Source organism: Desmodus rotundus, chromosome 9 (assembly GCF_022682495.2).
Source record: "Desmodus rotundus isolate HL8 chromosome 9, HLdesRot8A.1, whole genome shotgun sequence".
Classification (NCBI taxonomy): Eukaryota; Metazoa; Chordata; class Mammalia; order Chiroptera; family Phyllostomidae; genus Desmodus; species Desmodus rotundus.
In genome coordinates this window covers 102,180,470-102,205,522 of record NC_071395.1, presented here as the reverse complement: position 1 = coordinate 102,205,522, position 25,053 = coordinate 102,180,470, and the positions used below count along the sequence as shown (strand labels likewise).

At 45.9% G+C, this 25,053-nt stretch overlaps 1 protein-coding gene across 1 annotated transcript; it reads left to right on the top strand.

The window, feature by feature from the left end:
* The first annotated feature begins 764 nt into the window (after positions 1-764).
* CALCOCO2 (calcium binding and coiled-coil domain 2) lies at positions 765-25,053 on the top strand. Its single transcript, XM_024573143.3, has 13 exons — positions 765-860; positions 7,671-7,859; positions 11,816-11,918; positions 12,080-12,213; positions 13,010-13,135; positions 16,096-16,184; positions 16,575-16,644; positions 17,257-17,379; positions 17,667-17,753; positions 20,221-20,316; positions 22,297-22,432; positions 23,475-23,503; positions 24,008-25,053. The coding sequence occupies exons 2-13, from the start codon at positions 7,680-7,682 to the stop codon at positions 24,176-24,178; spliced, it is 1,344 nt and encodes a 447-aa protein (XP_024428911.2). The 5' UTR covers positions 765-860; positions 7,671-7,679; the 3' UTR covers positions 24,179-25,053.

Here is a 25,053-nt window from a genome sequence, read left to right as displayed (position 1 = left end):
TGGTTAGAAAGGCTTTATCCAGGACTACCGCAACAGGGACATCACAATAGGGGAGAGAGCGTGCTCAGCTCCAAATACAATAAAGACAAGTGGGTGGAAAATTGCTGATAGGAGACCCCAAGGGTAGGGGAGGTTCTTGCTAAAACAGTTTAGGATTCTTGCTAAAGGTCGTCTGGGGATTGTTCAGATATCAAGGATGGGGAAATCTAAGCTGATCTAGCAGGGTTCTTGCTAAGTTTATTCTTACTGCAGTTGGGAAAAGTATTACTTTGACAGAGTTAATGCTAGAAGAGTGATTTCTTTATAGAAAGGCGATGATGAGACACAAAATCTGGAGCGCCCAGGGAGATTGCTGGATCTGCTGGGCAGGTGGGAGGCATGATTAAATGCCAAAGGGAGTCTCATCTGTCAGTCTCTTAGTGAAGTGTTGTGTGGAGGCAGGAGAAAAATGAAGATGACCTCTGAATGGCACGTCAAGCGTATGGAGATTCCTCGCTCATATCTGAAATAATGTTTAGCTAGTTGGTTTTCTTTAAACTTGTTGTTCTATTACAGTTGTCTCAATTTCCCTCCGTGTTTGTTTGTTTGTTATTTAAAGTAAGTTAATGGCTTGTTTTAGAGGAAGAAATAAGCTTCTTGGGGTGAGAATTCTGCTCCAGACTGGGGAAAACCGTAAACGGAGCAGAACCCAGTCTGCACACTACAAATCACAGAAAGCACCGCGGCGGGGGCGGGACTTGCTGACCAGCTTGACGCGTGGGCGGGGTCAGACCGGATCAGGGCTCCCTAGGGTTTTTGGCCCCGCCCCTGTCCCCTGTCCTGTCCTGTTGCTGTTGCGCCGCTGCCGGCTGCTACCCCTGGTGAGTCCCTGGAGTGAAGGAGGGTAACTAGTGGCAGTGGGCCCTCGGGTTCCCCAAGTCAGACTTCCAGTCCTGAGAAAGTACCCTGAGCGGCTAAAGTGCTACCGGTTTCGGTTTCCACCTCCTTCCCTCTTTCTAGGGAAACAGTAAGTGGGAGTAGCGTCGGAGCCCCCGGAGCTCTTTCTGCGGCCTTGAAGGGCTGAGGGACAGTCCCCCCTCCCCCCCCCGAGCAAGGCAGGGCTTCAGTGCTTGCAGCCGGGTGGGCGATTCCTTGGGCAGAAGGGATCCCTCTGACGGGAGTGAGGGTCTTGACGCAGCATCACGCCCCTCCCGCGGGTAGAGATCCCCGTGGTTCCTTAATCCTTGTCCTTGACATCTTTGTAGTTTGCTTGGAGGCGGGGCCCTGCCTAGTCACCCTAGGCAACTTACTTTCTCTTTGGGCCTCATTTGCCCTGTCTATATGAGTAGGCTCGATCCCTGAAGCCCCTTTCCCTCAGATGGGGCCTCTGTAATTGGAGGAGGTTCTAGGCATCCGAGACGAAGGAGCAGCTGGAGTGCAGTGACCTGCTTCTTTACAGTCGGTATCCCATAGCCCCTCCTACTGCCACTATCAGGCCAATTTAGTTTAGGCGCTAATGTTCTTCCCTCTCACATTGTAATTTCAACCTCTCCCGGGCGTGTTAACTTTTTTCTATCACTTGGATTCTTTGCTCCTGATGCAAGCCAACAAGTAGCTGTGCTTGGGGCTGAGTAGAATAATACAGATGCTATGCAGTGAATCCTCACTTAATGTTGTCATAGGTTCTACGCCTTTAAGCCAAAGGTCGTATAGGCAAGCCAGTTTTATCAGAGGCTAATTGATAGAAACCAGAGTTAAGTTCCTACAACATCTCATCAACGTTAGAACTGAACGCAACAAATTGACGTTATTCGAGGATCTGCTGCATATTATAACTTATCTCCACTATTGCAAAAACTACTTAAAGCAAAGGACTTTTTATGCCATAGGCCTTTGTAAATAGTGTAGAATATCCAGGGGACTCACTGTCACAGGTGTTTTCAGAAGGCCTCTACCTGAAACTCTACCCTTCAGCAGATCTGACAGCTGCGGAGTAAAAAGGACGCTGAGAAAGGTGGTCAGTAAGAGTTCCATAGCACTAACAAGTCGTATTGTCTTTCAAGTCAGATGGTACATTTAAGGCTCTTTTAAAAAAATTTGACAGTGCTTATTGATGTAAAACCATACTTCCTTATTTTCTTAGATGGTTAAAATGAACTCTTCTAATTCCTTTTACTGAGGATCATCACTGTAGCTGGGAAGTTTCTTAGAGATATTCTAGCCTGATCTGTGCATTTTACTGATGAGGAAACAGACCTAAAAGGAGGTAGTGTGACTTGGCCAAGACCTCAGAGCTTGTTAGTGGCAGAACTAAGACAGGAACCCAGGTGTCTCAGGTCCTGGCCTAGGCCTATTTCCACGACACTCCAAATACTGTCACTCCCCTTGTCACTTCAGGGGTTAGAGTAGTCACCCCTTTCAGGAAAAAAAAAAGTAAAATCTCAGTCCAGTAAAATGGAGATTTAGTCCACAGCTTTGAGCCTTTCACAGTTTCTGGTTGCCTGCATGTCATGCCCCAGAACTATTTTTCTGTTCTTCCCTAGTACTGCCGGCTCTGCTGGCGAGGGATGTGGGGGGATGAGGGCCTGCTTAGAACAAGCGGGGCAGCCAATCCAAACAGCTGTCAATGAGTACTACGGAAAGTCCCCTGGGGCTATAAAATTTTTCTAAGGCACTCTGAAAGATTCTAGGTAAGGAACTATAATGAACTTGGGAAATTTGAATTACAGAAAGTGGCTTAATGATTTGAGGACCAGTGACTACGTGTCTTTGCTTTTGCTCCCCATCGCAGGCCGTCTACAAATCCATTATATCTATCGCCAGTGTTCTCTAAGGGTATTTCTGTGGAAGCATCTCTTCCTGGGCCAGAGAGGAGTGGGACTCAAAGCAGTTCATCCACTGCGAATTGCTATTTAGAAAGTTAAGTAGGCAGAAGGATGAAGAAATTAGATTAATGTGGGCTTGGTTTTTATTTGTCTTTGTTTTCACTTTTCCCAAATGAAGAACTGATTGGCATTTTTCTCCCGGCTGTGAAGGCATTTCGATTTCTTCTGTGAACTAATCCAGAGAAACTACCTATAGTCTTCATTTCTCTTGAGATATGCACCCACTGCTATAAAAGGCTAATATAAAAAGTTGGGCACTCTTTTTTTTTAATTTATTTTTATTTATTTTTAGACAGAGGGGAAGGGAGGGAGAAAGAGAGGAAGAGAAGCAACGATGTGTGGTTGCCTCTCATGCACCCCCTACTGGGCACCTGGCCTGCAATCAGGCTTGTGCCTTAGTGGGGAATTGAACCTGTGACCTTTTGGTTCACAGGCTGGTGCTCAATCCACTGAGCCACACCAGCCAGGGCAAAAGTTAGACATTCTTTAAGGGAGAATTCTAGTTATTTCTAATAAAGTTATTGCTTTGTGGTCCAGCATATATGAGAAAAATCCTTAGGAACTTTGAAATTTTTCTGCTAAAATGCCTATCAGTATAGCTTGCAGACTCACGCAGAGTGAGCAGAAGTAGAACCGGCTGTTGTTCCTTTTCTTCAGGAGCACGTAAGAGAATCTGTGCCTTCATGGGACAGTTCTGGGAGCAGTATATTAGGCTTGAAAAGCCCGTCAGCTGAAAATGTGTCAGATTTTCTTAGAAGCCAGGAAGCAGTTCAGGGGACTCATTTTAAAATACATTGCCTATTATTGCCACCCCCTCTGAGGACCCTAATCATTTTGGAAACTGAGCCACAAAAGAAAAAAAGTAACAACGATGTCAGAGTCCAAATAAAATGCCTGTGACAATTTGTGAAATCTGCATTCTTTTCCCATGGTTGATGGTTTGTTTTTAAAAATCCCTGTTTGTTTTCCCCACTCACTCCTTACGTGACCAGTCTTTGACTGGAGGGTAGCAGTAAAGAATTGGTGAACTAACATTCCACAATTTCTAGGACGCTGACTTCATCCCACTGCTTTTTCATGACTCAGTAGCTCTGTGGGCTTCTAAAATTAACTTTTGCACTTGTATTTCCTCTCCCTTCCTTGCCTCTGGGGATAGTTCCGGAATTAGAAGTGGATGGTGGACAGGTTCTATAGTGGGAAGAGTGGTTAAACTGGGGAAGTCTATGCTTAAATCGTTCTAATTTTCCTTCCATACCCTTCCTGTTCCCCTCCACAAAAACGTCATTTCTAGATTGCTTTATCAGAAAGGTAAGTTCCCATTTGTCCCAGGGAATTTCATTATTGGGAGGGAAGAAAGGCTTTAAGGATCACTGACCTTAAAACTCAGTAGATACCTTTCCTCCAGGAAAAGTGCAGTGAGGTGTCCTCACTGGCCCAGCTCGGATATGCAAGGTTACCCTCTAGGTTTGCCCGTGGTCTTTTCCGTGCTCAGCTTCCGTAAGAAGCAGACAAGGGAAGCCACTGCTGTCCTCTGCTCTGCCTGCCTCCTCAGCCCCTTTCCCCATCTTGGCAGAGAGGGGTTTTTATTCTCAGAATGAGTGAGTTCCGAATACCCAGAATGCCATTCAGTGCCCTCTGAATCCTTCTGGGAAGGTGATGAGATCAATGAAATGGGGAATTTCATGGAATCTCTTACATTTTTGATAAGCAAGGAATCAAGACTATTGACTTTTCCAGACAGATGATTAGGTTTTCAAATGAAAGAAAAGAGATAAAGTGTCCATTGGGCTCTGGCTGGTGTGGTTCAGGGGATTGAACACTGGCCTGTGAACCGAAAGGTCACCAGTTCAATTCCCAGTCAGGGCATGTGCCTAGGTCACAGGCCAGGTCCCCAGTTGGGGGCACGTGAGAGGCAACTGATCAATGTTTCTCTCCCTCTCACTAAAAAATAAATAAAATCTTTTTTAAAAAAGAAAGAAAGATAAAGTATACATTGGCTATACACTCAAGCTTTCGCCATGAGCTCTTCCATGTCATTTTTTTGGATATTTATTTTTAGAGAGAGGGGAAGGGAAGGAGAAAAAGAGGGAGAGAAACATTGATGTGAGAGAAACATCAATTGGTTACCTCTTGCATGCACCCCAACCGAGACTGGCCTGAAACCCAAGCATGTGGCCTGACCTAGAATCGAACCTGCAACCTCTCTCTGTGAGGGGCTACACCCATCCAACTGAGCCACACCAGTCGTTTTGAACATTTATGCTGACCTTTCTTCACTGTTCTTCTGTTCACAAACTAACGCGTAGATTGCTTTTCTAGTAAGGAAAGAGAGGGTGAACCAAGCTCCCATACCCTGGGCTGCTCTTGTCTTTCACAGGAGCATCCATTTGCAAAGCAGCTTGCCGGAGTTAGAGTGTGTGGAAGGTGGGTAATGGAGTGTGAATTTTATGAGTCCTTAAGGAAATCGAATCTGTGCCTTTTGTTTTTTTGGCCCCATGCCACTTAAACCAGCTCTGCCAGCTGAACCAGCCATACCAAGAATTGATATAGCACTTGGAGATTATCATCTCCTTACCCTATTTTAGAAAAGAGAAAGCTGAGAAACAGCAGCTTCTCCAAGGGTAGAAAAAAAAAAAAAAGAATTAGTTCCACCACCATTCACACCATTGTTTACCTACAGATCCCCTTCCTTTCTTTTTTTTTTTTTAATGAATTACATACATGTCTTATTTACTCATTTATTCAGTGAATACATAGTCAGCAATCACTATGGGCGAGGCATTATGTTGTGAAGGAAGAGAACAGGGAGAATAGTCCTTAGGTTGAGACAGGCCCTGAAGTCATTCTTCCCTGAGTGTTCGTCAGGTCCATAGCCAAAGGACAGATGAAGACATTTTACATGCTCAGATTTACATGCTCGCTTATCATTTAGCATGCTCTGTCCAGGCTCAGGACAGAGGGAATGCTGGCCTCAGTATGAGTGGAGACCACTAGGGAGGGTAGGGGTCTGAAGGCTGAGAAACCGGCCTGCCCTCCCTCCCCAAGCATCTCGGAGCTCACGCAGGCAGCAGCTTGTCGTGAGACACAAGCCCTGGCCTAGGCTGCAACGCGATCTCTCTCTTCCTTAGCAAAACTGATCTGAGGTTTGAGATTGAGGATGTGGTTAAACTGTGTCACAAACCAGAAAGCCAATGCCTTTTTTTTTTTTAGTTACTAAATTCAGTCCCAAGAATAGATAGTTCAATGCCTCAAAGTCCCCTTCTCTGTGAAAAAACTGATCTGCGTGGAGTTGGAAGAAGAGGCTTGGTTGCTTAGAGTTCAAAATAAAACCAGGAAATAAGTAGGGTGGGGCAGGGCTAGAAGAGCTACTGCGTGTTTTTTTGTTTTCTGGGGTTTTTTGGTACTTACTTATTTTACACTGTGTGTATGTGTGCTTACAATCTTCCAACATGTTCCAACAGCTGGGTTTGTAGGGCATCATACAGTGTTTGCACATATACAGCTCCTCCTTCTTCTGCTGTTTAGAGCTGCAATACTGTTTTCATTTCCCAGTAAAATTCTGGGTTGAGAATCATGAACTCAGTACCTACTAGACCACGGAGGCATTTAGAAGACAGGGCATGTAAGTTTTACCAGGCAGGAAGTGTCAGGTCTGAGCGACTCCAAATACTTTGTTTCTTTTATGTATCGTTTGTACCTTCCAAATCCCTTCCCATCCTTGATCACAGTTTATCTGCACTGTGACCTGGAGAGTTCACTACCCCCATTTTGTAGATAGGGATCCAAACTTACCTGCGGTCCTCCAAACCTGGGCTGCGTTTTTGTTTGTTTTTGTGCCTGCTGTTTCATTCCTGGAATTTCCTCACCCGAACCCATTTGTCAAAATCTTCATCTTCCTTAGGGGCTTCTCTAGGATTCTAATCATGTCTCCCTCGTCTGAACCTAAGAGATTTTGCGCTCACACTCTCCATTTGGCTATCACTTGCCTACTTATCTGACTTCTCTTTTGGGTTAGAACCCATTTTGAGGGCAAACACTGGGCCAGAGAAGAAAAAAAACCCACAAAAATAGTAAAAATCACTAACATCTGTTCAAAACCTTTTTTAAAAAAAAGTTTTTATTCATTTATTTTTAGAGAGAAGGGAAGGGAAGGAGAAAGAGGAGAGAAACATCAATGTGTGGTTACCTCTTACACAGCCCCCACCAGGGACCTGGCCCACAACCCAGGCATGTGCCCTGAGTGGGAATCAAACCAGTGACACTTTGGTTCGCAGGCCAGCACTCAATCCACTGAGCCACGCCAGCCAGTGCTGTTAAAACCTTCCTTTGTGCAGACTCTGCGCTAAGCACTTCATTCTGTCATTCGACACGTCTCTACTTGGTATGAAGTGCCTTCTCTACGGCAAGTGCTGATTTAAGGACTGGGCCCTTGCCATTACTTCAGTTCCCAGCTCAGGCTACTTTCCTTTGGGCTGTCTCGCTTACCTGAGGCATGTGGAAGAAAGTGAACAAACTAGCCAGGAGCAGAGAAGGGTATGGGTATGTGAGGGTGGTGGTTCCTGTGGTGCAGAGGTCAAAGACAGTCTCAGGAAATCCTCATAGCATGGGAAGTTATAAATGCAAATGGCTCAAAGTGAAACCAAAAGCAAGTTGAATGATCGCAGTGCTAGTCAGGCCTCTCTCCCCGCCCCCCCCCCCCCCCCCCACGTCTCTGGAACGGAATGTTCCCTGAATGAGAGCCCAGAAATCTCCACCATTTCAGACAACCCTTTCTGAGCCTTATTTGATCCTATGTCTCATCCACAGGGTCCCACCATGGAAGAGACGCTAGAAGAGCCCCCCACATCAGCCGTCTTGCTGGATCATTGTCATTTCTCCCAGGTCATCTTCAACAGTGTGGAGAAGTTCTATGTGCCTGGAGGGGACATCACATGCTATTACACCCTCACCCAGCATTTCATTCCCCGTCGAAAGGACTGGATTGGAATCTTCAGAGTGAGTAGTTCATTGAGTACCAAGTGACTAGGAACTGGAAGTGAATCTTCATTACCTTGTATAATAAGCATTTTGCATATTACATCCGGCCAACTTTAAAATCCTGAAGTAAGCTCCCTAGCGCTTCCCCCTTCACGCACCAACATGTGCTGTGGGAGGCAAGCGAAAATAGGGTGGCAAATCATACAATCTCCAGCTTTTGTTATGCTTGCAAAGACGAAATGTAAATTTTTTAAAAGTATCCTATTTTTGGTTTTTTTGTTAAGATTTTCTTTATTTGTATTTTTAGAGAGAGGGCAAGGGAAGGAGAAAGAGAGGGAGAGAAACAACAATGTGTGGCTGGGGGCCTGGCCCGAAACCCAGGCATGCCCCCTGACTGGGAATTGAACCAGTGACCCCATGGTTTGCAGCCTGCGCTCAGTCCACTGAGCCACACCAGCCAGGGCAGAAGTATCCTATTTTGCAATGTTTATCTGTGGCTTGACTAGGATGATCGTTCCCTTACATTATTTGTGTTTAATTTCTTTTAATATGAGTTATTACAAATCTGGAAAGGATGTTGAGAAGTTACCTGGTTCAACATCCTGCATCCAAGAAGGTCGTTCCTGAGTAAGTGCGTCTCACTTCTTTGTAAAGATTTCCAGTGACAGAAAGTTGATGAGCTCCCTCAGTGGCCTCTTCTGGTGTCTAATCACCCTGTCAGTTCAAGTACAGAAAAGGCACTTTTTATGATAGTGAACGTACTCTCTACCTGGGCCTTGCCCCTCATCTGTGTGTCTCTCTCTCTGTCACACACGCCCCCATAATGACAAATCTTCCTATTTCCGGAGACAGGAAGTAAAGGTCAAACTTAAGCAATTTGCGCTGCTGAGTTCCATCGTCCATGACCTTTGTCCTGACAGCTCAGTGTGTCATTGCGAGTTTGCTCGTGCCGTTCGTCCTGCAGTCAGACATCATTCCCCGCTGCGCTGTGAAGGAGCTGGCGCTTATTTACATCCCTCGTTAAGGGACTTTTTCTTAATTGTTTGAACTTCCAAGCTAATTGATGGAGCCGTGGCAGCTGGCGTTTAGAGACAGGGCAGACAGCCGGCGGGACCCTGGCAGGGCTCACGACAGCCCCGAGGCGGCAGGATGTGGAGCCGATATGGAAAGACGCGCGGAGGCGGAACACTGGCATACCAGAGCGTGTCCCGTTTTGTGAAGAACGGGACGGCTGGGGCTTTTCCCGGACAGGTAGCACAGCTGTCCAGTGGGACATGCTGCCGTGGAGCTGTGCCCTCCGTGTCCAGCACCGTAGCCTCCAGCCACATGTGGCTATTGAGCACTTAAAATGTGGCCAGTGCGACTGAGTAACTGGCTTTTCAATTGTATTGCATTTTAATTAGTTTCAAATGAAATAGCCTCATCTGGCTAGTGGCTACCATATTGGACAGGGTAAGTGGAGATTACAGAAAAAGAGGAGAATTCAAAAGAGTACGTATTAGAGTTCGTAGTGTAATCTGTAACATTTTTTGTGACGCTTCCGTTTAGCTTAGACTGCTGGTATTCCCCAAGCACTTAGCAACTTCCAGTGAGGTCTTGCCCGTAGGCCAAATAAGAGTCAAGCTTATTAAAAACAAATGTTTAAAAACATTTAAAAATGCATCTACATTTGGAATGCTCTGTGCATTTCTGAGGCATTGCCGTGCCTCAGTGAAGAAGTGGCTAATCCAAACAATGGCTTCTGATGTTTATTGTCCATAATGCTATTGATTTGAACATCTACTGTGAAGCCTGGAAGTTTCAAGACTAATGAGAAGGGACTGAAGTTTTTTGAGACTACTCAATACGCTAGGTCTTTGAGGAGCTTGTGCGTGTGTGCGTGTTAATTTAACCGCACAGCACAGCAGCCCCCTGAGGTGGGTAGTATCCCCTCCTGCGCACACAGGAGTGCGGTGAACGTGCTCAAGACGGTGGCTTTCCCCAGGCCTCTCAGGGACTGCGGGGTGAAGCACGCTTGTTTGCCATTTAAACCTCTGCTTCTTCTCCTCTGTTCTGCTGAATTCCTTTGAACAACAGTTGGTAAATTAGGAGAATTAAAAGTTGACTATGAAGTGTGTCCTTTGCACCTCACTTCTAGAGCTCCCCCAGTGTTTTGTCAGTGTGCGTGTGTTTTTCTAATCCTCACCCGAGGACATTTTTTCATTGCTTTTAGAGAGAGGGCAAGGGAGAGAGAGAAACATGGATTCGAGAGAGAGAAGCATCTCTTGGTTGCCTCCCATACGCAGTGGGACCAGGGATCAAACCTTCAACCTAGGCATGTGCCTTGACCAGGAACCAGACCGGCAACTCCTTCAGTTACGGGACAATGCTCCAACCAACAGAGCCACACCAGCCAGGGCCAGTGCGTTCCTAATCGTTTTCCTCAACCCCACATCAACCCTAACACTGGTACTTCCTGGCACCGAGGAAGCACTCTTGAAATGTTTTTGAATGTGCAGTGTGCTCCATCTTCTTGCTGTAACAAAAGCCACCAGCAATGATGGAGCCTAAAGCGGGTGGGGGTCGGCTTTCCTTCCTTCAGTGCATATACTGTGCTCCACACCCCCCTTCACCTGGGCATGTAAACGTTTCCAAGGTGGCAGAGAGGGGAGACACCATGCCACGAGAGGCAGACTGGCCCTAGGACTGCTCAGGTGAAGGAGCCAAGGACGGAAATTGCAGGTGGCTAAAAGTTGTTCCCTGTTCCAAGGCAGCAGTAATTCTTAGGGCCTTTCCAGATGATATTTTGGTCACAGTGCATTAAGAAACTCCAGGATGTGAATGAAGACGCCATAAAATTCCCGCTTCCTGCACCACCACATGCTGCAGTGGCTCCGAGAGGCTTACAGCAATGGGGTGTGTCTTAATGAGACACTAAAACATGCCCTCGTCTGTTCTGATGAGCTTTCAGTGTAGCCTTTTCAACCCTACTCCGATTCCTTAATATATAAAAATGGAATTTATTTTTAGGGTTTTTTTCTTCCCACTGGGCTCAGGCAGGGTCAAAATATGGCAATAAATGTAATTTTGCTCCTCATTTGCCAAGTGTTCGCCCCTTGAAGACACGACGGCTCCCTTTCTATTCTCTGGTGTGCTCTTATCTTTCCGATCCGATGTGAGCTATCTTTTACTCCTCTTCACACTTAGTGAGAATATTTTCCACTTAGCCAGCTGTCTGCTCTGAGGCATATTTACAGTATCCTTATATTTTATGACAATGCATTCAGTGCCAGAAAAAGCCTTTCTGACTACCACATTGTTGTTATTCTTTTTAGCACCAAAAAGCCTTCATTAAGCACGCATTAAGAAAAACACTGAAGAAAAGAAAACTCTATAGACTGGACTCAGTTACCTGGTGCTTCATGATCTAAGAGGCCTCTTGTCCCTCCACCCCCAACACTCACATTATTCAAAAAATGCATTTAAAAACAATGCAGGGGTATAACCAGGGTGGTAGAAGTGGCGAGACTGAATTAGACACAGGAGAGAACAAACCAATGGAGAGAGCAAATCAAACGTGTTTTCTGAATAAGAAGTTCCCAAACACCATTGTAAGGGGACTGTGGCGTCAAGGATCACAATTGTGGAATTTTTTCCCCAGTCGCTCTCAGTTCTATGTCTGACTTGGAGATAAAATTTCTGGAGCTTGTCCTGGATGTTGAGTGGCCAGTTTTCATTTCCTTCCAAGACAGGTATTTTGGATGCTGTGTGTGTGTGCCAATTTTTAGTTGTATCAGACAGTTTACCATAGATGATTATCATAAGTCAAAAAAACAAGATCTGGTCCATGGTGGGTGGATCTTGTCATAATAAACTCATTCTATTGTCTTTTCAACATAAGTAAAAAGTAAGTGCATTTTGAGAAGACATAGCCCAAATAAGGATTTTTCCCTGAGCATTTTCAGATGCTGAACGAGAGCCTCTTGTCGTTGCAGGTGGGATGGAAGACAACCCGTGAGTATTACACCTTCATGTGGGTTACTTTGCCCGTGGACCTGAACAGCAAAGCGACCACACAGCAGGAAGTCCAGTTCAAAGGTGAGAAAAGTACTGGCTGGATCAAAGGTGTTGGAGACAGTTAGCAGCCAAGACTAATTTATCTCCTTGAGCTTGGGCTTTCTGGAGCAGGTAAAAGACTCCAGATTTTTCGTTTTCTGACTAGACCTTGTTTTGGATTACCAATCGTATTGTGTTTTCAGCGTATTACCTGCCCAAGGATGATGAGTATTACCAGTTCTGCTATGTGGATCAGGATGGTGTGGTCCGGGGAGCAAGTATCCCTTTCCAGTTCCGTCCAGAGAACGAGGAGGACATCCTGGTTGTCACCACTCAGGTCTGTGAGCATCTCACCTCCCTCCCTCCCTGCCAGTAAGAGCAGCAATGCCAGAGGAGGGTGGAATTTGGGTCAAAAAGCCTTTATTGAGTTTCTAACGGATACTATTGAGAAGAATTTGCACAATACTCCCTCAAACCCACTGCAGAAGGACTTAGGAACATTCACAAGAATCATACCAGGTGGTCTCTCTCTCTAAAACTACTGTGACTTAGTGACATTCAGCTATTTCTGTAATTTTTGTCATCGCCACGTCTTATCACCACAGACGATTGAGAAGCTCCTTTGAGGAGAGACACACCGAATATTCTTTGTGTCACTCAGTTCTGACACACAGCCTGTCAGGCATGAGTATTAGATTCATTTACTTAACAGGGTACCTAACTCTCCGCCCAGCACCAAGGCGGGCACCAGGGACGCAATGAAGAATTGCTGAAAACACCGTCCCTGGCCTCAGGGAGCCAAGTCCATAAGAGAAACAAACAGAACTAAGTGTTTGCAAGAAGAATCTGCATTCTTCTGTCGTTCCCCCTTCTCACTTTCCATGGCCTTGATTTGGTTTGTCTTCCTTCGCGGTCACGGCAGACTCGGTGCTGCAGTTTATACAGATGTATCTCTATTACTGTCTTCCTTACATACCGGGGGGCTGCTTGCATTTGGGGTCCACGGGCGCCACTACAGTGAGTGGGGCCAGACCCTCACTATCCCAGGCTCCGGGAATTTTCTGCTAGATGGATTGGAACATCCCCTGAGCTATAAAGGGTCCAATCGGGGTTTATGGAATGCTCCTTCACAGGGCGAGGTGGAAGAGATTAAGCAGCACAACAGTGAGCTTTGCAAAGAAAACCAGGAGCTGAAGGACAGCTGTGTCAGCCTCCAGAAGCAGAACTCAGACCTGCAGGCTGAGCTCCAAAAGAAGCAGGTATGGCTGCTGGTGAAAGGTGAGTTTGGAGTGTGGAGATCAGAACTGGAGGGTGCCTCCTTGCCAGCGGCATTTCCTGTTTGGCTCACGATCTCACTCCCTTATACGAATATCTTTGAATAGGCATAGTGTTAAAAGTTTTATGTGGATTATTTTTTTAAAACATCATGACAAATCTTTGGAATATGTACTACTATTATTACCCCAATTTTGTAGATGAGTTACCTGAGGCTTAGGGGGCTAAGTAACCTCTTATATGGCTGATCAGTGCCGGAGCCAGGGTTCAGACCCAGGCAGTCTGGCCACTTCTTCCCATTGCCTATTTATAATGAGAAATAATTTGCTTTGATGAGCTAGGACATGACATCAAGAGAGGAGACAGTGATAAAGTAAAGTGGTGGGTTATCCAAACTCTTTGCAGCTTGTCTTCAAATCAGCAGGTGGTGAATGAGAGTTGATAATGCCAGAAGCAGGAGTGGAGAGTTTAAAGACTATAAACTAATTTCACTGAGGTCATAGCTTAGAAGTTTCCAAAACACACAGACCTTGGTAATCACCGCCTGTGAAGCCCTTGATCTACAGGGGAGCAAACCGAGGCCCAGAAGGAGAGGGAAGTTAAATGATTACTCGGGATTAGGACTCACTTTTCTTGACTCCCAGAGAGTGCTCTGTTCTCTACACCTTGCTGTCACACAAGTACTTCCCTGTGATGCCCTTGGCCCTGGGCTGGTATAGAAGTGTGGGTGGCAGGTCCAGGCTGCAGACCTGGCCTGTCCCAAGCACTGAGATGACAAACAAAGGCGGCATCAGTGTAACTCACAAATTGGCCATCAAGGACCAGCATCTGGCCAGGAGCCTTCCAGTCTACCTGCCAGTTCTAGCCCAGGAATCAGAGGGTCTGGGTTCTTGAGTTAGGTCGCCTACATTCTTGCTACCAGTTATTATATTGATGACAAAGCCAGTATTTGTTACTCACCTACTATGTGCCGGGCACTATAATTAAGCACATTGTCTCATTTGATGCTACAACAGCCCCGCAGCTCAAAGAGGTTAAGGTACTTGCTCACTGTCACAGTTTGTGGCTTTGGACTGACTAGGATTTGAACTCAGATATTTGTGATGTTGGAGCCCCTGTTTTTTAGAGGCAGGGTTACACAATGGTCAGGAACCTTGTCTTTGGAGTCACACAGGCTGGTTCTCCCACTTAGTGTTTGATGAGTCACAAGAAATTTCTTAACACCTCTGACGAGCATCTCTGATGACCTCTCTGTAAAAAAAGAGGGTTGATAATACCCGTTTTCTCAAAGAGACACTAGGACCCTGTTCCATAACAGCATTTTTTGCAATGGCCCAAAGGTAGAGGCAGGTATCAGTGATGAATAGATGGAGAGGCGTGGCGTGGTGTGTACGTAAAATGACATCTTGTTCGGGTCAAGAGGGAAGGAAATTCTGACGCATACGTAGTGCAACATAGTGCTGGGCGAAGTGGGTCGGACACACACAGATAGATACCGTACGGCTGCACGTACATGAGGTGTCTAGAGCAGTCAGCCTCACAGAAACAGAAGGTGGGCTGGGGGTTGCCAGGAACTGGGGGGCGGGGGAGATGGGAGTTAGTGTTCAATGGGCCCAGAGCTTCCGTTCTGCAAAATGAAGAGAGTTCGGGGGTGGGGGGGCATGGCAGTGGCTGTGCCACAGTGTGAAAGTGCTCGGTGCCCCTGAGCCGTGCCCTCAAAACGGGCGAGACAGAACATTTTATGTCATGTGTATTTGACTACGATTTTTGAAACAGAAAAAAAGATTTTTAAAAAGTCTGTAAACTAAAACTTAAATCTTAAAGCTAAAAGCAGATAGTTGTGATTTACACACAAGAATTGGTTCAGTTTAAGCCCTGGCTGGTGTGGCTGGGGATTGAGCACCAGCCTGCGAACCTTTGGTCACTGGTTCGATTCCCAGTCAGAGCACATGCCTGGGTTGTGAGCCAGGTCCCCAGAAGGGGGTGTGTGAGAGGCAACCACGCACTGATGTTTCTCTCCCTCTTTCTCCCTCCCTTCCCCTCTCTAAAACAAATAAATGCAATCTTAAAAAAAAAAAGAATTGGTTCAGTTCAGAATGAAATTGGGATAGAAAAGCGAATTTTCGGACGGATACGGTGGCCACTAGTCGCGTGTGGAACGCGGTGTACTGTGACATGCTGTAAGCAGAACATAGATACCGGGTTTGGAAGACTCAGTCTGAAAAAATGTAAAGTTTTTCATTGTTCACACGTTGAGACAATATTTTATTTTACTTTTTAAAAGATTTTATTTATTTATTTTTAGAGAAAGGGGAAGGGAGGGAGAAGGAGAGGGAGAGAAACATTGATCGGTTGCCTCTCATACACGAACCCGCAACCCAGGCACGTGCCCTGACCGAGAATCCAACGGGCAACCTTTCACCTTGTGGAACAGCCTCCAACCAACGGAGCCACACCCGGCAGGGCTGGAACAAGACTTTAGACATATTGGGCTACGTATACTATTGGTAAAATTAATTTCATGTTTCTCTTTACGTTTTTTAATGTGGCTACTAACATTTTTTAATTGCCTATATGGCATTCTGAATTTATTGGATGGCACATTTCTAGGAGAAAAGCACCTTTATTATACCCACTACTGTGTCCACAAGGCCAGAACAATGTCTGGTGTGTAACAGGAGCTCATGAAATGCTTGCTGAACAGATTAGGGGCAGATGGTGCTCCAGTGGCAGAGGGACTTAGGTAGATACATTTTTTGTACAGACAGGACGGATCAAGACTATTTGAATATGGAAACCCCTTTAGGCGGATATTTTATTCGCTGTTGTGTCACGCTACGCCTGCCATGTAATACACGCTCAATAAATACTGCTGTGTGTTGGCTGCTTGAGGTGCTAAAACTGTCTTAGAAATGGTCTGTCCCTGTGACATTTCGATCTACAGGAGGAACTAGAAGCCTTAAAGAGCATCAACAAGGAGCTGGAACAGAAAGTGAAGGAGCAGCAGGACAGCTGGGAGACAGAGCTGCTTCAGTGAGTGTGATCCTGGGCTGGGAGGAACTGCTGTATTATAGGCACCCGCAGGTAGGGTCAGATTAGATTTCTAGAACGTGTTAGACTACGGTCTTCCCGTTACGACGTTGATAGGTGTGATTCTCCCCTCTGGGCCGTGAGCTCTTTGATTCTAGGCTAGAGAATTAGTGTCAGAATGGTAAGGAGGAATGACCTGAATTCCAGTATCAACGATAGGTATTAAATACTTGCGCTTTGAGGTCAGGAAGCCAAAACAGAATTGAAGAAGAGACGAGTGGATTTTAAAATAAGTCTGCAGGCTTAGGGCCAAGGCAGCCTTAAGTCACGTAAGGCCTGGGGGAGCCAGCTGGCATCAGCATGTACTTCACATAGTCATCTCCACATCCGCAGACTGAAAGAACAAAACCAGAAGGTGTCCTCAGAAAACGAGGAGATGAGAGTCAGAGTGGATCAGCTTCAGGTAGGTAATGGCAACCTTTGCCCGAGTGTGCTCCCTTGGTCTCGCCACCGCTCCTCTCTGGCGGCCCGGGAGACTCATTTCATTGTAGGAGTGCCTAACGGTGTACCTTTCAAAGCATCAGACTAAAGTTTCAGAGTATGTGTTTTCCATTCTTTTTTTTTACTTTCCTGTGTTTTCTATTCTTGACCCTCCCACACTTGTTTTTAATAGCCCCAGTCCAGGAACCGAATCATTTTTTAGTTTATGTTTATCATGAGCTCCTAAGACGGACGACTGTCATCTCTGCCAGTGGTTGTCAAACATTTTTCTTTTCGCTACAAAGTCTTTTAAAGCAAAATCTGGAATGTAAAGCAAGTAGCAGAACTCCTCTGTTTTTAGGAAGCCGTGCCCTAAAGAAGGGCGTTAAGGAGGAGGCTGTTGAATTTTATTCAGTCGCGTCTTAGATTCTCGGGGTGCAAGGTACAGCTGGAAAGTGAAGTCCCAGGGACTATTCGGCAGTGGGAGGTTGTTACGGAGCACACATTTCTTTACGGCACTGCACGTTAAAAAGCACTGTTCCTGGTTGGTTTTTCCTCTTTTGCATCTTGGTTTCATTCACTATTTTTGCTGTAGGAGCAGCTGTCCACTCAAGAGAAAGAAATGGAGAAGCTTGTTCAGGGAGATCAAGATAACACAGAGCAGCTGGAGCAGCTGAAAAGGGAAAACGGCCAGCTTTTTCTCAGTTTAACTGAACAGGTAGAGTCATGAAAGGAAATAACATTTTTCTGCACTTAGGAGAAAATATATACATTGTTCTTTATTCTGTCATATACCAGGGTATCACTGGCTCGGGAAAGGTCTCAGAGGAAGCCATCTGAAATGATGTATCTCTTGGCTGTTCTCAGAAACTAATAAGAGAGGACCAGCTTCTCTCTCCGCATCCTGCTTGCTCATTAGCTGGGCAGGCCCTTCCCCAGTGCCTGCCTGCGTTTGTGTCTGTGTGTGTATTTCTAACAGTGGTACTGAAATCTGTTTTTGTGCAGAGGGAGCATCAGAAGAAGCTTGAGCAGACAGTGACCGAGCTGAAGCAGAAAGAAGCTACTGCTACGAAGAAAGAGCAGGAGCTAACGGCACGTCTGTCTTTGGGTGGCTTTGTGGGAGGAGCCGACAGAAAGGAAGGGATAGGGTCCGTACTCAGGTGATGGACAGGTTAAATAAGACAGACGAGAATAGCCCTCCCCTCGGGACATTTTTGTATTCCATCCAGAAGGGCAGAGAATTTGCTGTGACAAAATGTTCAGGAAAGGCAGGTATCTCTAATGCGTGATGAGCAATAAAAGAATATTGGAAGTTAAACTTCATGACAGGTCGTAGTAAACAGAGCCGTGGGCTAGGAATCCCCTCCTGAAAGAGTTACTGTGCAGGCACACAAATGATCAAACAGCTGAGCTCCGCGATTGGAAAATATTTCAGCTGTCAAAACAAAACTTGTTATAATTAATATAATATTAGCAGTTATCATCATTAAAAATTACTCTGAGCTGCAGTAAAATGGTAATGATAGCCTAATTGCCTAATAATTTTCTGTAATGTATTGTTGGGAAAGAGGCCTCCCGGTGACGACAGGTGCCGGGAGCCCCGTTTTCTGAGCGGATGTAAGAGCGCTGGAAATCCTGGTGTATGCAGACTTTCCAGCTGCTGGGATCGTAACATATCACATATGCGTCATTCATTCATTCGGTCATCGTTCAATGAATTATGGAGTACCTGCCATACGTAAGGTACTGCATATTTTAGCCTGGTATAATAAAGAGCAGAACAAAGTTTGAAAATCGCCAGTTCACAGGTTAAGGTTAGTCCACAGAAATGTTTTATTTGGCCTAGATGGTGCTTTTTTAAAAAATTGAATTAATTACCAATACTTAAAAATGGGAGTATTTCCCATTAAAATTTGTATCCCCGCCTCTGTTGAAAAAACTGAAGCCCCGAGCCCACACCGGGGGCCGAGTAGCTGTCGCACCCGTTAGTTGGGCCATGTGCCCTCCATGTGGCTGCAGCTTTGCTGCTTCACTGCATCAGCTCCTTCAGTTAATTACATTCCTTGCCTGGCCCCTGCCGGTAGACACATTTGAGTTTGTGACCTCTACTATAGCAAAGAAATTACTGTTTTAAATAATCTACAGCATTCAAATGCTTGCACTGTCTTGTGGCAGGTATGGGTTTCCTTGGTTTTCATGGAGTATTTTGCAAGACCCAGGGGCTCCCCAGTGAATGGCAATTCCTTATTCCTCATGCCCAAAAGGCCCCTCTGAGAACTATGTATCTTATCCTTTAGGAGCCTAGGAACTGAAAAAAGCAGCAGTGGAGGAGCAGTTAGTACAAGAGGTGGGCCGGGAACATTCCTCTTTGGGGGGAAAAAAAAGAGGTGGGCTGTCCAAAGGCAAAGGCGGAGGCCGGGAGAGCTATTTCTTAGAGAAGTACAAAGAGTGTCTTCAACTCTACAAAGAGATGAGGCAATTAAGGGTTGCCACCCTGGTAGGTGACGGAGGTAAGGGGCCCAGGAAGCAAGTGGTGTGAAGGTTTGTGGCTCGTAGACAAGCCCAGAGGATTGCACACCCTTGTTAAGGAGAGACGTTTATCTTCCTGCTAAAAAGAGGAGGGATGGAGTGTGTGGCCAGAAACCGGCCTGAGAATCCCCAGAAGTACAGGCCCCAGCTCAGCTGTGGGCTCAGGGAAGGTTTTCGTAACTGTTGAGCAGGTTTCCGCACAGATTCGGAGAGCCCTTTTTCATTTCTGCCTTTTGAGGAAGAGAAGCAGGACCAGAAGAGCCCGCAGAGCCTGCAGTCAGCCCCGTCATCGGGCGCCCCTCTCGCATACTGCCTCAGGGCCAGCTGGAAGTGCACAGCAGTTTGGGCTCCAGCCTTCAAATACAAAACCTTGGGGGTGGAGGAACACAACTAACAGAATTAGCTTAAGTGTTTTCGAGAGGTGTCCGACTGTGACGAATGCAGGAAGGAGATGGGAGCTCTGAGGCATGCCTAGGACTTTTGGGTTCATGAATCTCGTCAGGCCAACCCATCATACTGGGAAGCTCAAGATTCCAGTCTGGGTTCCTGGTAGCCTTGGATAAATGCCTTCCAGGGCTGGTTCTTCCTCACACTGGGAGGGAGTCAGGGCACCCTCACCCTAAGTGCTTCAGGCCGCATTGACTGAGAAGTTTATTCAAGACCAGTTGTTTCTGTGGCTGGGTGGGGTTCAGCAAGGCTCCATTTATCCTTAACTCCGATAACTCAGTCTTGAGGTTTTCCCCAAGCTTACTTCTTCTCTCTTTGGTCCCTTACACTCCCAGCTAAACCAGAGGAAACCAGCATCTCTAAGGCCAGCCCAGGCCTTCAGGCACTTCATCAAGTCACTTTTCTGTTAGTCAGCATCCCCTGCATAGCACCACCCCTCCCTCCCCGCCCCACCCCAGCTCCCTCCTTCCCCACCTCAGTCCCAACACTGGAAAGCTACAGCTTCTGGATCTCCTTGTTTCGCCCCACCTTGGATCCAGATTTCCATGTGTGATCCTAATCTTACTTTTAAAATTATTGACAGGATCAGAACTTTGACCTGTCAAGAAGACTGAGTGAAAACAAGATGATATGTAATGTTCTGCAGAAAGAGAAAGAGAAAATGGGAAGAGAAAATGATGTAAGTATGTAAATGAGAGTAGAAAACCCCAAGATTTTAAGGGGAAAGGGCAGAGTGACCCAGTGGTGTGCTGATAAATTAAAAAGTTAAATGAAAGTCCCACCCTGACTGGCGGGGCCCAGTTGGTTAAACGTCATCCCACAAAGCGAAAGGTCTCGGGTTCAGTGCCCAGTCAGGGCACACGCCTGGGTTGTGGGTTCAGTCCCTGGCCAGGGCGTGTACGAGAGGCAACTGATAGATGTTTCTCTCTCACGTCAATGTTTCTCTCCCTCTCTTCCTCCCTTCCCCTGTCTCTAAAAATAAATAAATTCGCTTAAAAAAATAAAAGAGCCCCCTCTGGGACAGTGGGGGAGACAGTTGCTCCTAAAGAAAGTAAATGTAATCTGGTTTCCTAATCCCCCACAACAAACTTGTGTGGCGTAGCAATGGTCCATCTGAACGGAACAGCTCTGGTGAAGGTCTGACTCTCCACTTCTGGTTTTATCTTCCCCGCTGCTGTAAACACTGTCTTTGGAGGGTAATATCTGATGTCACTTTTACGCCAGCGGAGGACCCTCTTTCCTTCAGCACAACCTTTCCTTTTTTCTCTGCTGCCAAACCAGGAGCAGACGTGGTGGGCTGTGCCAGTGCTGGACCCATGGTAGGCTCCGATAAGTGCGGTGCATTCGTCCATGTATTCATCGGTTTATTCATTCATCCAACTGATAGATCTTTTCTGCTGTGTTAAACACAAGTTATGACTGATCGATTGATTGAGGATGATGGCAGCAAATACAGTGGTTGCACTTGAAGTCACTCTCATGCCCTTACCTAGCACTGAAGAGAGGGTGTCCATGCGTTCTGGCTACTACTAGGTCTACACCTCCGGCAGCTCCCCATCTCTGCCCTCTCTGTAACTCTCCTGGGCCATGCCTGCAAGCGATCATTTCTACTTTTGATTTTACTATTCATGCCATTGTGTTTCAGGATTGTAGAAGGCATTTGGGGTCTATTTCTGGCCCTGTCATTCTCAGCCTCTTGACTTAGATAAGTATACCTTGGCTTTGCAATCCTTATTTTCCTGGGATAGTCTGACTGGCTCAGGCAAGAGTATGGAGTGTGCACACAATTTACCACAAGAAGATCTGATATTTGGAAGCTTTGTTAAGAACTATAGTAAAGCCCACTCAATAGGTCAGCCCTGGCTGGCGTAGCTCAGTGGATTGAGCCCCAGCCTGCGAACCAAAGGGTCATCCATTTGATTCCTACTCAGGACACATGCCTGGGTTGCAGGTCAGGTCCCCACTAGGGGGTGCACAAGAGGCAACCACACACTGATGTTTCTCTCCCTCCCTTCTCCTCTGTCTAAAAATAAATAAGATCTTTAAAAAAAAAGATGTTAAGGGGCAGTCTACTAATTTTATGTTTTTAAAGAACTTTTGGTGCTGTCTGCCCCCCTTGTAGCTTATTCTCTCTCATTCTTTCTCTCATCCTCCCCTGCTCTCTCTTCCTTCCTCCATCTCACTCTTTCTGTTGGTGTATCCATTGGATGGGAGAAGATGTGAAGAAGGGAAAATGATATCAGATGAATATTTACATTGTGTAAGAAAATTGTTCTACAAAGGAGACTAAAAAGAAGCATTTTGCTCTCAACAATGTACAATAATTTCATTCTTAACATAGCCCCTGCCAGCCTCGTATATCCACACATTTTTTTTTGTACCTCCTGCAGTTGGTATATATTTAGAGATTTTAAATTATTTTTTACATTAATCCAAACAAAATGTGGTACGTATTTAAATTCGTATGTTAAGAACTCAGATCTTCAGCGTACAGAGGCCGCTACTTCCCCTTTTGGAGAGTCCTGGTTTATCGTTGCCTGGGCTCCCCCAGTTCCGCACTGTTCATTAAGAACTACCTGTAATGGGCACCCTTTTGCCAGTTCATTGGGGCCGTTCCTTGTCCCCTTTCAACCTGTCGCTATGAATCTTCTGTCCTTAGCTTTTGAAGAGTGAGAACAGCAGATTGATGCGTTACATTGGTCTGGAGTTTGACTCTCTGCCATGCCAAGTGCCTGCTTCAGATCAAGGAGGTGCAGGACAGAACCCAGGGCTCGTCTACGGAAATCCGTATGCTGGTAAGACAACTTTGCCGTTGGAGCCGAAAGACCCCTGCCTGCATCCCTTTGCCCCACTAAATTTTTTGTGTGTCTCAGATGCTAATTAAGACCAATCTCATTGTTCAGACTTGCTGGGCAGAAGCCGAGAACCCAATAGAAAGATTGCCAGGCGAGAAGTGTTAATTGAGAAATAAATCTGAATCTAGAAGACGCAAATCAGATCGTTCGCCTAGAGGCAGCAGACACAAATTGAGTCCCGTGGCTATCTTCCAGATACATAAATCAGAGAAATGTCTCTGTGTGGAAGATATACACATAAAAAACTGAGGAAGCTAATTAAGGTTTGGAAATGGAAGCCCAAGAGGCGGGTAATGCCACCCAGGAACGGGCAGCCACAGCAGCCACCCGAAGGCCTTAGCAGGAGTGTGCCCCCCACACACTCCTGGGTGGTTTGGAGGTCCTCGTCCCTCAAGGACCGGGCATCGGATGTCCTTGCCTAACAGGCAACTTTACTCTTTTGTCTTCAACAGTGACGTGAGACCTCATTTGCTTTTCGGGACAGGTTAAACCAATGTGTTTCCTCAGGAGTTGCTGTCAGGTCTTTGCAACAGGCAGGGGGTACAAGTGTATTTTTTTCTTTTAAAAATATTTGTAAACACTTTATCCAAAAAACAGCCATGTGGATTCAGTCTTAAAATATATTCTCAGATTGTTTCCGGGTTAGATTATGACTGTTTTTATTAAAATCTCATTTTCCACCCACTAAATAGGTTTATTGGTTTTTTTCTGATTATGTAATATACATAGCTAATGTATATGACATAGACCTCTTTATGTAATATTCACTAAAAAGCCCACCTCTTTATTTTTCCCTTTTTTCCTTTGTCATTGACCTAGAGCCCCTCTTCCAGAAGTAGATGGTTTATCAAAGAGACAAAGAGTCAGAGGCAGTGGGCGACAGGGAACAATGGGGGTACAGAAAACAACTGCTAGAACTCACGTGGAGACCTGAGGATGCTCCTTTTTCATTGAATGAAATCTCTTTTTTTATTACCTTCAGGCATCCAAGAGAGTTCTGCCTCCAGCCCGGTAAGTATTTTGAGTGACCACTCCAAACCCTTGAGAAATGTTCCCTTGCTGCTCCAGTTCATGGGAGAACCGCAGGGTTCGTTGTGATAACTCCAGAAGTCAGGGGGACCGGTGTGTTCAGGGCCCACTGCTGAGTGCGCTGGTTGAGGTGGGAGAAGAGCACAGTTCCTCCAGCAACGTTCTGCTCACTGTCTCCATTGTAAGCTGAGTTTAGCAGCAGGATCAGGAGGGAGGTGTGAACCAGGCAGCTAGCTAAACAAGGTATAGCCAGTGCCCCTTCCAGGCTGGAAGCTATTCGACTGCCTCAGCAATATTAGATTCTTTCAATCCTGAGGTTAGAGAGAGCCCTAGTGAGTCTCCCCAAAGCTGAATTTGTTCATTCGTCCTCTGTGTCTGGAGGACCTTCCATGTGCCAAGGATTGTACTGGATGCTGAGGATGTGGTGGAAAATCAGACAGACACGCAGCCTACATCTTTCCTGACTTCTTTTGTTCTTCCTCCCAGCTGTCCAGTAAGAAATGCCCCACCTGCAAATCAGACTTCACTGGTGACATTTGTGATCACACCTTGGAGCAGCAGCCCGTTCAGACCCTTTATTGTCCAATTTGTGACAAGAGCTTCTCAGCAACAGAAAAGCAAATCTTTGAAGACCATGTGTTCTGCCACAGTCTATAAATGTCCCGGTCTCTCGGGTCCACACCGTACATAGATTTTATAGAGTAGAACCTATAGCTTCTACTGTGAGTTATGACACAAGATCCTGCCTAACCTGAAAATATTAGGGATTTATTTAGTCCCGCTGCCCGAAAGGTAGAATCATGTCAATAATCTAAAGGCTAGTGTTAAGGGCTGCTACTTCCATCCATGCTGGTTACCACCTTTTAAATCACATGCTACTAGCTGTATCAGCTTCTCACCTATGATGCCCATTCTTCCAACGGTCTCCAGTACACGGGCCCTGGGACGCAAGCGACCTGGCTGTTCACAACAGGCCTGACTCAAATCCTAAGTGACTAGTTGTCCAAGTTGTCCCAGAGCCACTCAAGGTGAGGCCTCGAGTATATTTGCACTCAGTCCTCAGTCCTGCTCTTGGGGCTGGAGGTTGACCAGAAGTTGAGAATTTCTTCCTCCTCCCCCTCAGGCCTCTTTTCCCCGCGATGGCATTAGACTGGCCAAAAAAACGGCATGGCAGAGAACTCAGGCATCCACTTTGGATACCAACAGTTTATCATCTTGATTTCTCAGCTCCTAATAGCAGTATCTTTTTCCTGAACCATGGACATGAAATATTTCAATCACAGAAAGTCTGCTTTGTCTAGGGATACCTCTGACTGGCATTTTCTACTCGTTGATCTTCCCTATGCACACACCTTTTATTGTCTTTTCTCAACAGTTAGTAGGAGTTGTTAGAAACTGTATGGGATTTGCAACTTTCTAAGCCGCTGAATTTCAATATGGATGAATCAGAATAATGAGACTAATGTTAATCTCTTTAATACTAAAAATAAACTAGTCCTCTTTTTCAGGGACTTTTGGTAACTTAAAATAAA

What these genes read in the sequence shown, in the direction of transcription:
- CALCOCO2 (XM_024573143.3), top strand. Translation starts at nt 7,680, where the DNA reads ATGGAAGAGACGCTAGAAGAGCCCCCCACATCAGCCGTCTTGCTGGAT. An exon ending in GCAGGAAGTCCAGTTCAAAG is followed by an intron (nt 11,919 to 12,079) that starts GTGAGAAAAGTA and finishes TTGTGTTTTCAG; the next exon opens with CGTATTACCTGCCCAAGGAT. An exon ending in TCAGAGTGGATCAGCTTCAG is followed by an intron (nt 16,645 to 17,256) that starts GTAGGTAATGGC and finishes TTTTTGCTGTAG; the next exon opens with GAGCAGCTGTCCACTCAAGA.